At 41.1% G+C, this 15,579-nt stretch overlaps 1 protein-coding gene across 1 annotated transcript in view; it reads left to right on the top strand.

Moving 5' to 3' along the window:
* The window catches only part of cpda (carboxypeptidase D, a), an 80,699-nt gene extending 66,177 nt beyond the window's left edge, over positions 1–14,522 (top strand). The window contains exons 20-21 of the mRNA XM_039756908.1: positions 4,356–4,458; positions 12,548–14,522. Coding sequence (XP_039612842.1) covers positions 4,356–4,458; positions 12,548–12,777 — 333 coding nt within the window. The 3' untranslated portion in view covers positions 12,778–14,522. The remainder of the gene's footprint in view (positions 1–4,355; positions 4,459–12,547) is intronic.
* The last annotated feature ends 1,057 nt before the right edge of the window (positions 14,523–15,579 follow it).

Consider the following 15,579-nt stretch of genomic DNA (forward strand, 5'->3'; position numbering starts at 1 on the left):
TATTCACGGGTGAAGGACTGTGCTTATGGAGAGGAAGATGAGATGGTCAGGGTGGTGTTTGACACAAACTCAGCTAAACTGCGAGAGAAAGTTTTAAGTGCCAGGACTAAGGTAACATTAAATACAGCCATGGACATAGCACGAGATGGCACCAGCACAGCTGGGAACCTTCGATGCATGTACACCGAGTGGCTCACGGAACTGACGAGTGCACAGATAAAAGCAACAGTTCCAAAGAGCGCTGAACAAAACCAATTACACAATTGAAAAGGCAGCAAAAATATGAAGCGCCTGATACATACAAGCATATTCATAAATCCAACTACTGCGAAACAAAGCACACGTGGAAAAGTCAATGTCCCGCTAAAGGAAGACAGTGTAAAAACCCGCATGCAGTGTGTCAGGTCTCAGATAAAGAAGAAGACGAGCTGTTTATTGATGCAGTAAGAAACGAATCGATGAATGAAACCTGTCATCTTTACAACGATTGACAAACACGGAATGTAACTTGAACACAACACATCCTACAAATACGAACCTGATTGAAAGAAATAATGATAATCAAATCCTTGATGACAGCAACACTCAGTAACACTCACAAAACAAATACTGTATATTGACAGTCATGTTACGCTATTTTTAAAATGTTCCCTTTTCTTTTCTAGCTTTTTAACACACTACTTCTCGCTATGATACGCTGGTATATATATATGTATATATATATCCCGATCTACATACTAATAATGGATACTTTATTCGCCATCAATGATTGTTTTGGTAAAGCCATACTCAGTGTATTCATTAGATGAACGGTAAAAAGTAAGAGCGAGGGAGGATGACTTATTGAGGCATGCAGGCTGTAGTGCCAACTCTATCTGAATTGCGCGATCACATTTGAAAAATATATCTTTTCAAGTTCTATTTAGTCCATATGTGTCAAACTCAAGGGCAGGGCCACATCCGCCCGGCGTAATTATATCCGCCCGCAGATCATTTTATATACTGTATTATTGTTATTAAAGCCCGGTATATGAAGCGCTGGTAACACAATAAACTACAGATCCCATAATGCAGCGCTTCAGCTGCCTTGCCTAACACTTACCGCTAATCAAGTCTAGCTTATGATGCTGCAAGTTATTGCGGCTAGCTCACACGATGCTGAAGAGAAAAGTTGATTCTGAAAATAGAGCCTTTAAAACCGATGGGAGGCTGAGTATATGTTTACTGAACCCGTGTGTCTCATTTGTGGAGCTAATGTGGCTGTAATTACAGAATTTAATCTAAGACGGCACTATGAGACAAAACATCAGGGTAACCTGAATGCAATGCAGAAGATACAGAAAGCAGAATAATTAAATAAGAATCTGACACTTCAGCGGACGCTTTAACCTGCACAATCACAAAGTGATTTCAAGTGAAGCTGCTTTTATGGGAGACACAAATGCACCAGTGCACCTTGCCCCACTTTCCCTGTTGCCAAGTAATGTTAAACCAAGTCGCCACTACGGTGTTCCCAACACGCACTTTGCTGATAAACTGAGCGCACTGACTGAGTTTGCACGGCGCTTTGGTGACTTTGAAGAACAAAAAGTCCGGCTACATGCGGCTCGAACCTTGTGCATGTTTGGTAGCACATATCTGTGTGAGAAGCTCTTCTCAGTGATAAAGACTAACAAAACAGCACACAGGAGTCGCCTCACTGATGAGCACCTGCAATCCATCCTGAGAATCTCCACAACACAGAACCTCACACCAAACAGAAACGAACCTGTGGCCAAAAAGATGCCAGGCGCCCAGCTCTAAAATGACATATGAGCAAAGACAACTGAATGATTTGATTTGTTATTGCTGAAAGGAACACATTTTATTTATATTTCCAGGTTTTGTTATGCAGCATGTTCATATTTGAATTTGTATAATTTTGACAGGATATATTTTTATGGAGAGCAAAATCTTTTGGGATATTTAAAATCTAAGTTTATTTTTATATAAAATTACATAAGAGTAAAGAAATTTGAATGTTTGTTCTTTTAACGCTTACTTTATTTCTAACTTGTATAATTTAGACAGGATATATTTTATGGAGAGCAAAATATTATAAGTTGTTTAAGGTTTGAGTTGATTTATTCAGGAATAATATTCCTGTCTGTTTTACCATTCCTACCAAAGATATTTCTGTCGACTAAATAAAAATTCCTTCTATTTAAAATTTAAATAGAACTTGAACAAATACGATAGTTCATAATATCCACGCAGACTTGCACGTAAGAGCGGAGTTATCCGTTTTAACAAGCAGCGTATTGCACTGATACTAAATAGCTGTGTGTGTATATATGTAGATATGTATGTATATGTATATATATGTTTATATATGTGTGTGTGTATATATATATGTATATATGTGTGTGTATATGTGTGTATGTGTGTATGTATTATATATATATATATATATATATATATATATATATATATATATATATATATATATATATATATGACAACAACACTCATCACTCACAACAGTGACAAAACAATTACATTGACAATCATGTTACGCTATTTTCAAAATGTTTCCTTTTCTTTTCATTGCTTCTTTAACACATATATATATATATATATATATATATATATATATCGTGACACACGCCTCATTCAATGTGTTTTCTTTATTTTCATGACCATTTACAGCACTCCATCACTCTCCTTCTTGGTCAAATAGCCCTTACACAGCCTGGAGGTGTGTTTGGGGTCATTGTCCTGTTGAAAAATAACCACTAAATAACCCTGATAAGGCACACCTGTGAAGTGAAAACCATTTCAGGTGACGACCTGTTGAAGCTCATCGAGAGAATTCCAAGAGTGTGCAAAGCAGTAATCAGAGCAAAGGGTGGCTATTTTGAAGAAACTAGAATATAAAACATGTTTTCAGTTATTTCACCTTTTTTGTTAAGTACATAACTCCACATGTGTTCATTCATAGTTTTGATGCCTTCAGTGAGAATCTACCAATGTAAATGGTCATGAAAATAAAGAAAACACATTGAATGAGGAGGTGTGTCCAAACTTTGTCCTGTACTGTATATATATATATATATATATATATATATATATTTTTTTTTTTTGCGTCATGTCTGTGTTTTTCAGTCTTGACCACTCCCCTCCACACCATTTGCCCAATTATTACTCCTGTGCACATCCTCTCTCCATACCACTCCCATGACACTCTCAAGTGCTGCTAACTAGTCCTTCAATGCGGTGGGTTATAATGGCATGGCAGAAAAGCAAATTATCTATTCAAGAACGTCAAATTTTACATTGCAATAGAAAAACAGTGGCAAGAGCTGATAGTAAACATGAAAAAAAAGGGCTGCATGTAATAAAAATGAAGAACTTAGAGAATCGTCCAATAAACGTTAAAGAGAAAAATATCCAGAGCAATATGTGAACACAAATGTAAAAAAGCAACATTTTTAGAATGTAAGTTAGAAGATAAAGTAATTCATAAGTATTGTTTTTGATGAAGCGTTTTTGTACTTTAATTTTTTGTTTACTTTTTTTTCTGTTTTTTTCTTCTACTTTTAATTTTTTTTACTATGTTTTATTATTCCTTAGTATTTAAAATAGACATTTGTAGTGAAATACTCAAGTAGCTGATTTTCTACCTATAATAACTAAGGACTAAACTGTCTTCCTGCTGTGTCCTGCATACTCTTCTATGTTGCACCTCTTTAAATAAAATTGCTTTCTGTAATGGAGAGGAGCCCCAATGCCCTTTGAGTGGCTCAGTAATGAGACAGTGGGCACTAGGGGTTGGTGAGTGAAGGGAGCAGGGGGCAGAGCCACCTAGTATAGTTGTGGCCAAACGTTTTGACTGGACTTTCTTGGGTGCCATGCAGCCTTCTTCACAACAGTTGAACCTCTGTATTCTAACTCAATCAGCATGACAGTGTGATCTCCAGCCTTGTCCTCATCAACACTCTCACCTGTGTTAACGAGAGGGTCACTGAAATGATGTCAGCAGTGAAAATGGGACTTTGCAATTAAACTGCAGTTCATCTGATCACTTTTCATAACATTCTGTAGTATATGCAAATTGCCATCATAAAAAAATGGGGCACCAAACTTTGTGAAAAATAATATTTGTGTCATTCTCAAAACTTTTGACCATGAGTGTATGTACAAAATATATAATGCAAAGTCTTGAATACAGTATTTTAATAATAGGCTCAAATATTACCATTCTGCTTCAGTAGCAATGTATATGTAGAGTATATTTTGTCTTAGTATTTGTTTTTCCTTTATATCTCATGATACTGCATGTCCTTAATTATGCATTTTTGATTATATGTTTCCAGGTCTTTGTTTCATTATATGAAGCTGCTACCTCCATTGTTATTGAATTTGACTTGGATAATAGAGTATTTGGGTTTCCAAGGGAGTTTGTCATTGCGGTTGCAGGTTTGTACTATTATACTTTATATTGGGTTGGGCAAACCTAAACAGTTTCCTTATTACATTTAGATGTATTTGCTTAGCATCAATCATTAGGTACTGTTTGGAAGCCATTGTACAAAACTTGTTGCAAAAGTGATCTTGATAAGTGAAGAGCTCAGAACAACAAACAAGCTGTAGCTACTTACAGTTCTTGTTTATAAAAAACTAAAAGCTAACATCTGTTAGACAGATACTGAATAAAGAAAAGTCTTTAAATGCTTCTTAAACTCACTGAGGGAGTTGGCATTTCAAATGTAGGTGGGCAGTTCATTCCACCTTCTAGGAAATGCATATGTAAAGAGTCTGGACTGAGATTTGATACCACACAGTTCATTAGCAGACCTGCGTGGTAATGAAGGAGCATAGGACATCGCAAATGTCTCCATATACTGTATATAGGTGCTGACCACTGACTACTCCGTAGGATTTGATCCTAATACATGCCGTTGCAGGAAGCCTATGTAGTAATTTTAAAAGGGAAGTGACATGTGCCCGCCTCAGTTAGTTGAGCACCACATGCACCTCTGCATTTTGAATCACTTGCAGTGGCTTGATGATTCATGCCAGTAGAGAGGTGCAGTAGTCCAGACGTGACAGTCCAGACTGAGATACTTAGCAACATGGTTCCTGAACAACAGCAGGTCACCACACCAAGGCTGCACACCAACTCGGCAGGTGTTAGTAATAATCATGAACAGAGATGGGGTGCTGAATAGACAAATGGGCTGGGATAGCAAGAAGGTCCATCTTTGCCAGGTTGAGCTGGAGATGAGTAATGATGTTCCTTCATCCAGACTGCAATATCAGTGAGGCATGCTGAGATTCTAGCTGATACCATGCTGTCCTCTGGAGAGGACAACAGGTGTAGCTGAGTATCAGCATAGCACTAATGAGAAGGGCCTAGGGACTTGATGGTAGGTCCTGGTGAGGAGGTATATAGAGAGAAGAGGAGAGAGCCCAGCATCAATCCTTGACATCTCTCAACCCCAGGACATATGGTAGGGCCTACCCAAAACGTTGTACTCAAACCACCTGATGACAGTACCAGTGATGCCAATATCAGATACGGTGGTAAGGCAGATCTGGGGTTTAACTGTTGTCACAGACTTGACTCAGAGTCATAGAAAGGTTTGGGGCAGCCACCCATGTAATTGGTATCCTGGCTGCAAAGTCACAGAAGTGTATACAGCACTGATGTTCACAAAACTAAGTCCAAAACAGAACTGAGGGAACAGGAAAAGGTGGAGGCTTTTAAAGGGGAAGACAGGAAGTGAGATCAAAGGGGTCAGGCTCATGAAGGTCTTCAGCCATAGGTTCAAACCCAGACGTGACATCACAGGAGCCGGTGCCGGCAAGGACTCTTTCCATAGGCTCAGTTCCGGAAGTGATGTCAAGAGATCCAGGTGCAATCTCCCTTGAATGGTGAGAAAGGGAGAAAAAGAGTCCGTGCACTCTGCCACATCCCGGTATGACTCGGAACTGCCCTTACTTAAGCCCTTTAGCTGCCTCCCATGTGCACGTGTGTGACAAGAGCCCAGACCCAGAAGTCATAAACCCGAGAAAGGGCATCAGCGTTGGCGTGAAGAGTTCCCCGATGATGAACGAGTGAAAACTTGTACAGCTGGAGGTCAAGAAACCACCTGGTGACCCGTGGATTCGACTCCTTGTGCAGGGCCATCCACTGTAAATATGCATGGTCCGTGACAAGGGTGAATTCCCGGCCCAACAGGTAGTACCTCAGCTGAGTAATCGCCCATTTAATCGCCAAAGCCTCTCTCTCCACTGCCGCATACCTGGTCTCCCGGTCCAACAGTTTCCAGCTCAGGAACATGATGCGGTGTTCCACACCATTGACGCTTTGGCTCTGCACGGCCCCCAGTCCTGTGTCCAAAGCGTCCATCTGGAGGATAAAGGGTAAAGAAAAGTCAGCTGCTTTCAAAATAGGTGCGGACGTAAGGGCCTGCTTCAAGTCACTAAATGCAGCGCCTGTCTTTTCAGTCCATACCACAATATTTGGGGCCCTCTTCTTTATCCGGGCGTCACTCTCTCCGAGAACTGGGGAACAAACCCACGGTAGTACCCCGCTAAACCGAGAAAGGCATGGACCTGCCACTTGTTTCGTGGGCAGGGCCATTTCAATATCGTATTTACTTTGGAGCACTGTGGCTTCACAGTACATCGACCCACCAGGTAGCCTAAATACTTGGCTTCGCTCAATCCAAAGAAACATTTCTTGAGATTAATCCAATGCCCGGCCTCACCAAGTGTACGCAATACCGCTTTTACCTACTGTAGGTGTTTCATCCATGTGCTGAAATAGATGACTATGTCATCCAGGTAGGCAGCACTGTGTGAGTTATGAGGCCTGAGGACTTGTCCACCAGACACTGGAAGGTGGCTGGCACCCCGTGTATCCCAAATGGAAGGACACGATACTGCAAGTGTCCACGAGGGGTGCTAAACGTGGTCTTAACCTTTGCGGAGTCTTTTAAAGGAAACTGCCAGTACCCCTTTGTCATGTCAAGTGTTTTCAAATATTGAGCTTGTCCATGCCACTTGAGGAGGTCGTCCACTTGTGGCATTGGATATGCATCAAACTGAGAGACATGATTAAATTGGCCAAAGTCGTTGCAAAACCTCCAACTCCCGTCAGGCGTAGCGACCAGTACAATGGGACTGGACCAGGGACTATGACTTTCCTCAACTAAACCTAGTTCCAGTATATGCTTGATCTCAAGCTCCACTTCAGCTATTTTTTCCTCAGGAAGATGATATGGACATTCTCGGACTATAACCCCGGGATCTGTCACAATGTCGTGCTCAACCAGAGAGGTCCTTCTGGAGTTTTCACTCTCTACCTCCAAGATAGACAGGATAACTGTTTCCAACTCCCGTTGTAGTCTGAGACTTAAATCTGCATACAAGTTAAGGCTAGCCGTGTGAGCAAAGAGTGAGCAGGGCTGACCGGAGGAGGGATCAGGATCCCTGTCCTTCCATGGTTTCAGCAGATTTACATGATAAACCCGCTCCCTCGGCCGACAATTGGGTTGACTCACCAAATAGTCGACGAGTCCTTTCCTCTGCTTAACTTTGTAGGGACCTTGCAAATGGGCAAGCAACTTAGAGTGGGAGGTAAGTACTAGGACCATGACCCGATCTCCCGGGCAGAACTCCCGAAGAGACGTGCCACGGTCATATTATCGGACCTGTGCCTCTTATGCCTCTTACATGTGACTTTTAAGGAGAGGCCGAATCTTTCCAAATCTATCGCTTAATTGAGCAATATACTCCAGTATGTTTGTAGAGGGAAGAGCCTCTTCTTTCCATCCTTCTTTTAAGATATCTAATATGCCCCGGGGTTGTCGCCCATACAATAATTCAAAAAGGGAGAACCCCGTGGAGGCTTGTGGGACTTCCCGGTAGGCAAAAAGGATGAGGGGGAGGAGCTGATCCCAGTTCCTTCCATCCTCGTTGACCACCTTATGAAGCATTTGTTTGAGAGTCCGATTGAACCTCTGTACCAAACCATCAGTTTGAGGATGATATACTGCGGTTTTTAGATGCTTTATTTTAAGTAACTTGGCAGTCTCCTTGAACATCTCTGAGGTAAAGGGCATCCCTTGGTCCGTCAGGACTTCCTTAGGAATGACGCAACGTGCAAAGACTGCTAGCAATTCCTGTGCGATGGCTTTAGAAGTACCTGAGCACAATGGAACAGCTTCTGGGTATTTGGTAGCATAATCCACGAGGACTAAAATCTACTTGTGTCCTCGGGCTGAGGGCTCTAGAGGTCCGACTAAATCGACCCCACTTCTGTGGAAGGGAACATCAATCAGGGGAATAGGAACAAGAGTAGCACGATCCCTCCTAGGAATTATTTGCAATTGACACAAAAGCGATGAACCTCCTAATTGATTCCCGGCCAATAGAAGTGGAGCTGGATCCACTCCAGGATTTTCTCAGTGCCCAAATGGCCACCTAGGAGGTGGGCGTGTGCTAACTCACAGACCTGCTGCCAGAAGGTCCACGGGACTAGCAGTAGCCATCTCTCCTGCCCATTATGCTCTGGTACACGATGCAGAAGGTCGTTTTCTAACACAAAGTGAGGACCCTATGGCATCGACTGGTTAGTGCACTGGCTGTTGACTAGGACCACTGCATTTTTGGCAAACTTCAGGGAATCGTCATTCCACTGCTCCCTTTTAAAAGAAGCTGGTGTCTCTCTAAATTGAAACTGCAAAAGGGAAAGAGGATCTGGGCTGACCTCAAGGGGCGTGGTTTCCTCCCATTCCGTCTCGGCGCTGGTGGAGTTGCCACTTCACTCAGGGAGGCCACTTTGTCTCTCTCTGCTGGCTGGTTACACGGCATTGAGGTAGCTTGAGACGGCTCATCCCCGTCTATAACTAGACCCAAGTTAAAACCAGGGGTGGTATATGTCTCACCGCTTTTAATTTTAGACCAGTCCAGCCCTAGTATCACCAGGTGTAGTGGATCTGGGAGGACTGCCACGGTTATTTTCTGAACTGATCCTCCGTAACTGATGACACAAAGGTGGACCTGTACCAGCGGATTTCTCCGTGGACACAGGTTATACTAGTCTTAAATTTTAACCACTGTCGTGGTAGCACAAATCGGCAGGCAGCAATGGAAATAGGGACGTACAGTGGCTGGGCTCAACTAAGGGGCGGTACTGCTCCCCCAGGTTGTGAGGCCATCCCCTGCGCCTCAGTGAGGTTTATTAATTCTTTCATGTTTTGAAAGTCTTTCACGGGGTAGTGCCTTTAGGAACAGGTAGAAAGCCACCTGCTCCACTATTTGGTATGGCTTGTTTTCAGCTGGCCGTAACTAGTGCCCTACCGCAGCCAGCAATGACCAGGCTTGTTTTTGGGTTGGCCGCTCTGGATTGAACCTCCACTTCCGTATAATATTCACCTGCCAGTCTGGGGCACCCCTAGGTGGGACACGGGGTTCTGCCTTCACAGGGAGACTGGCATTCTCCTCCGGGAGAGCATAAGTCCCCTTCGACTCCCCCTTCCAGAGCAGCCCAAGTCTGTGAGCGCCTCCCGCACACTCCCTGGCCTGCCTAGGTCGCCTGTTTAAGCGTGCCGGGAGAGGAGCCTGCACCGGGTCTTTCGAAATCACGTGACACCCTCCCTGCCTTAAATACTCGGCCCCGGTGTGCTCCCACCTGGGTACGGTGCAAGTCCTGTCCCCTTCTCTTCTGGTACCATTCCATCCTGCCGACTACGCCAATGTCACAAACTTGACTCAGAGTCATAGAAAGGTTTGGGTCAACCACCTGTGTAATTGGCATCCTGGATGCAAAGTCCTGTGTTCTGCCAAGTCCAAAACAGAACTGAAGGAACAGGGAAAAGCTGGAGGCTTTTAAAGGGGAACACAGGAAGCAAGATCATAGGGGTCGGGCTCATGAAGGTCTTTAGCCATAGGTTCGAGTCCAGATGTGACATCACAGGGGCCGGAGCCGGCAAGGACTCCTTCCATAGGCTCAGTCCCGGAAGTGACGTCAAGAGGTCCAGGTGGAATCTCCCGTGAATGGTCTGCAGGAAAGGGAGAAAAAGGGTCAGTGCACTCTGCCACATCCTGGTATAACTCGGAAATGCCCTTACTCAAGCCCTTTAGCTGCCTCCCATGCGTACGTGTGTGACACTGTGTTGAAGGCAGGGGAGAGACGTATAAAGATGAGAATAGAAGACTTGGTGATTGCTCTAGCCTGCTGTAACTTGTTGACAGTGGTAAATAGAGCCATCTCCATGGAATGGCCCTGCTTGAAGCTTTAATGATAATTAAGCAGTCTGTTCTGTGGAAGAAAGGAAGAGACTTGGTTTGAGATAACACACTCCAGTGTTTTGGATAGAATGAATGTAGAAACACAGGCCTGTAATTGCCTACTTGAGAATGCAGCGAGAGTGGTGTGAGGTATTGACAACACATTTAATAGAAAAAACAAGTGCGGGAGAAAGAGTGTGGAGGAAGCTCCCTTCACATCCCATGTCCTGAAGGAGATAGGAGAGGATGGGGTCAAGTGGACAGGCAGCCAAGTGACTAGTGGAGTGGTTGGAAACATCAGTGATGGAGAGAGGAAAGTGTTGTGGTTTGTTCAGGAGGGAGCAGACTGGCTGGAGGGGTGATGAGAATTGACTGCTGATGACCGCTATCATTTCCCAAAAAATGGCTGCAAACTCATTAGCAGTCAAGGAGATTGAGGTTGGAGGCAGTAGAGGATTGAGAAGAATGCTGAAAGCAGAGAACAAAATACACGTATCAGTGTTTCTAATCCTGTTTTGAAAGATATTTACCTTAGCGTTGGTAGTGGCAGAAGAAAAGAGGTTTGAAGGGAGTGATACTTTTCCAATTTCAGCCTGGGCCTTTCATTTCCTCTATTTCCTTTCAGCTGTCCTAATCTCTCTCTGTAAACTTAGTAGAGCTTCAGAAAATAATGGGCAGGAGAGACTTTAGAATACAGGCCTAGAGGAAAGAGCACAGACAGTGTCCAGTCAAGGGGACAAAGATGACCATAGGGTGTCAGTGGCAGCATTGGTGTCAGGTGGTTAAAAGGAGGGAGAGCAGAGGTGACTAAGGAAGAAAAACAGTAGGGAGATGGGAGCATGGTAGTGGAAAAGGAGCAAGTAAAGGAGAACTAATTGAAAAGGAGTTTGGATGTATGTAGTGGAGTGACAGTTGTATTAGTGGGTATACAAGTCTGTAAGAGAACAAGGTCCAGACGTTTTCCCGCTTTGTGAGCTGGTGAAGTATGGAGCTTTGTCAGACTGAAAGAGGAAAAAAGAGAACAGAAATCTGTTGAAGAACTGTCCAGTTGGATTTCAGGTTCCCAAAGACTGCAATCAGCTGGAATAGAGAAGAGAGAGGAGAGTACAAGCTGCCTTGAAAGTTGTCCTTGTTCTCTGTAGACTCGCATAGGTAGACTTGCGGTCTTTATGCAAGTAGGTCTTGATATTAGATGGGCTGCACACAAGGACTGGAGCATGCGACATCTTTGAAGAATTCTTTAATTATAGAGCAGCTGATTAAGCTCAGCTTGCAAGTATTGAAATAGCTATAAAAAAGAGAGAGTGTAGCACTTGCAGAAAGGATGAAAGCTGGTCAGCAAAGCAACAAAAACAATTGTTATAGTAAGGACTTAAATGTGAGCTGGATACAATTTAGAATTTAAAAACAGGATGTGATGGACGGGTTGGCTGCAGCTGCCACAATGTCCTTGAACCCAGAACTGTCGATTACATGACTGGACAAATGAGGACACAAACAAGCAAGCGGTATTGGTGCAAAGGTGCTTTGTGCTTTTATTAACAAAAGTCAGACAGAGATGCAAATTGTGCAGTGCATTCCTGTTTAAATGAATAAATAATCCATGATGGAGGTCAAACCATCACTCAGTATTCCAACAAAACAAAGTTAAAGTCATCGGCAGTATCTAAATTTTAAAAACGTCCATCAGCCATGGTGCTTCTCTCTAAAACCAACATTTACACATCCTATGGGTGGATCGACAGACATAGCCAGTCCTTTAATCTCCGTGCTTGATGTAGGGCGCACAAGACAAGAGATGTTCAGATATATGAGGATACTGAGGAAAGGCGCTAAAGGTACACGTTGGGCAAGACCTATTACATTTTTTAAATTTATTTTGTTGCCTGTCTTTGACATGTAACGTAGCTAGTAGTAAATAATGCCAAATGTTATGAACGCATGTCATTACAAATGTGCAAGGCTAGTCTGTAATTTAGGAGACTTTATTTTAGAGGTGACGTAGATCACAAACCATGTAACTTTCCATTTCTTGTCAACCTTCTCATCCACTAACTGTTAACGCACAGTCACATTGACATTTGTTGACTCCTATTTATATCTTTGAAGGACATCCATTAAAGTCTGTTTTTTTAACAAGGGAAAAATTAAGGACCTTTGTGTTTAAATATGGTTCCACCAAACAAACCAGTAGCAAACAAAGGAATTTTTTAATGTTGCGAAAGATTATGTCTTGACAGTTATTTATTTTTTTCTTTTCTTTCAGGGGCTTCAATGACTGCACTCATCATTACAGCCTGTATAATCTGGTGTGTGTGTTCAGCCAGATCAAACAGGCAGAAGGATGGCTTCCACAGATTACGCCAGCATCGAGACGAGTATGATGATGAGGTTCGACTCACCTCTATGGGCTCCAAAAAGTCTCTGTTGAGTCATGAGTTCCAAGATGAATCTGAAAGTGATGAAGAAACACTGTACATCAACAAACACAATTAAGACCCAATACCCTTTAAACAGTGTGGCATTGAACACATATGGTGCATTTTCCAGGTTTTTGTGTTTGTGACTAGTGGACAGGTGTTACAGAGATGGAAAGTGGATATTCAGGATCTAGAGAATTGAAGTGTTAATTTACATATTGCCTTCAGTAACTGGAAAAAGAGAACCTTATCCAACGAGTGAAAAAGAGCCAAACATTGAATACACACACACATTTTGATTTGTGTGTGACTTTATAATCTATAGAACTGTAGTAATACACACAAGAACTGCAGGAGTTTAATCAATCACATTTTTCATCTTTATCCCTTCCATGAAAATGGATTACTTCAGTGAGCATTTTATGGCTGCATCTGCTGATAGAGAAGGTTTGTGTTTTTTATATGTATATGACAAAATGGGAGTGGTAGAGGGTGGCTTTTTCCAGCACTTGCTTCATTATATCATGTGAAAAAGACATATTTATATACATTCATCTCTGTTCTTACTAAGAGCAGATCAAGGAATAAATATTGAAGGCATTGTATTTGTAATATAGTGCTGAAATGCTCAAGTGGAACATTTTTACAAAAAGTGCCTATTTTAAGGCACAATATATGTTCTTTTTTTAAGATGTTCATAATGAGAACATTTATGTAATATATCACTTGGCAGGGTGTTGGGGGAATTTCGTAGTTGCCTGTTGAATTGAAAGATGCATAGCTGAATTATCTTCTGTGTTCCCCACATTTGAGCTCCCAGCGTCCAAAGTGAAATGATGGATCAGATCATGAGGCAGCAAATAAAAGTACCTTGCATGCCCTGCCAACGCCGAAGATGATGAATTTTGTCACTTTTTACCATAAAACAATAACATGCAAGGAGATTTTATCATTAGCTCAGTTTTTCACAAGATTTCATATCATTAAATGACATCAAAATATGATTTTGCTAAGAATCTACATGATTTTTGATTGGAAAACATGGAGTCTGATATTTTGTGCCTGTTCTGATGGGACACTTAATCTTTGTGACATCACTTCTGTCACCTGGAGAATAAACATACCTGTTTAACTAGAAGGCTACTGAAGATGAACATTTTGTAATGAATGTTAATTATTATCTACTGCACAACTTTAAATTTGCTTCAGATTTTCAAAACATCTCATGTAAACTCTGAGATCTATAAGCTTTCCATTTTTAATCCCCAATGCAGAAGGAAACCTGCAGCTTCTTTTCACCAGCAGCTTGGAAACATTATGTCTGTTGCATTGATGCTGATATTGTGCTATACTGTGTAAGATTTTACTCTGAGATTTCTAGACCCAAAAACATTTCTATTCCACATTTATATACAAAAATGTTTCCCTGTATTTTCATGAAGTTTTCTTTAATTTTAAATGAACTTTTGAAGTAAAGATTTCAAATTTTTCTCATTGCTTTGTAAATATTTATCATTTTTAAATTATAAAATTTGGAATTGTACCTTTTTATGATGACTAATTTATTTCCATCCACAAATCACTAAATGACTAAATCAAAATGGCAGAAGTCATTTGTTAATGGTACTGGCTTTTAAGATTCATCGTAGAGGTTAGCTCTGTCTCTTCACAGAGCCAGAGAAAATGGGGAAACAAGAAGTTAATACAAAAAACTGGGTCGGTAAAAAGAGAAAATTGCCTTCTCCTTAAGAATAGGATACAGTTATCCAGAAGTAGCAAGCCATGCTATTGCCTTAATAATAAAACTGATATTTACTGTAATAAGTGTATGTTTTGAAAGATTGTTATTATCCCTGTTGCTACAAAAATTTTGAAATTGTAAGATAAATTGCATTGTACTGCTTAGGAGACATGCTACCCAAAATGAAGGCACCCCAGAACTTAAGAAAAAGAGACAAGAAAGAAAAGATGTGCTGTTTTAAAAAATACACAATTTCTGTGTAACATCTAACAAAATAAACAATTGAACATGATTGATTGATTGATAAACTGACAGAGAGAATTTTATTTGTCCCCAGGAGAATTGTTTTTTCTAAAATTAGAGTTAAATACATTTGGCACACACTATTAGAAAAGATAGACGTTCAAATCAATAGAGAAGGAAACATGATATGTCCAAGGCTACCCCACAATCTCTTCAAGATTACAGACATTTTTTAATTTGTTTGCGATTCTGTAGTCTTTACCACTGAAACAGTATAACACACATTTAAAGGAGGAGATTTAGCACTGGATCGTTACAAAGAATTGTTAATTAGCTATTATCAAAAACTTGTTCTTTTTGTGTTTTCCTGATAGCAAAGTGAAAGACTGGTGCTTCAATGAAATTAGTACAAATAATTTAAAAAACAATGTGTTAACTAATAATGGAGTTTTGGAAAGTGTGTGATAGAAGAAGAAACCCTACTTAATCCACATGCAACATTAAGTATATTTCAGCAAAATGAAGCTGCAGGGTTTTTTGTATTTTCTTTTGATATGTTGTGTTCTCCCTTGTATTTTGGTTTTAAATAAAATTTGATTTTTTTTTTTTTTTATTTTGCTGTGATGCACTGGCACCTCATTTAGTTAGTGTTGGTTCTTGCATTGTGTTCAGTGCACCCGAGAGAGGCTCGGACCCCATGCAGTAGTGAAATGGATTGGGTGGGTTGGAGAATGCATGCATACTTGTATATACTGCATGTATGAATTAATTTTGATCTTGTCATTCTGATGTTTTTATAGTCATCCATTCGCTGTATATACAGTCATTACTTTTTCTGAATTGCAGAAAAAAGTGGGCTTAATTTTAAAAATTCATTACCAAACAGTTTCTTTT

This window comes from Polypterus senegalus, chromosome 6 (assembly GCF_016835505.1).
Source record: "Polypterus senegalus isolate Bchr_013 chromosome 6, ASM1683550v1, whole genome shotgun sequence".
In the NCBI taxonomy this organism is placed as follows: domain Eukaryota; kingdom Metazoa; phylum Chordata; class Cladistia; order Polypteriformes; family Polypteridae; genus Polypterus; species Polypterus senegalus.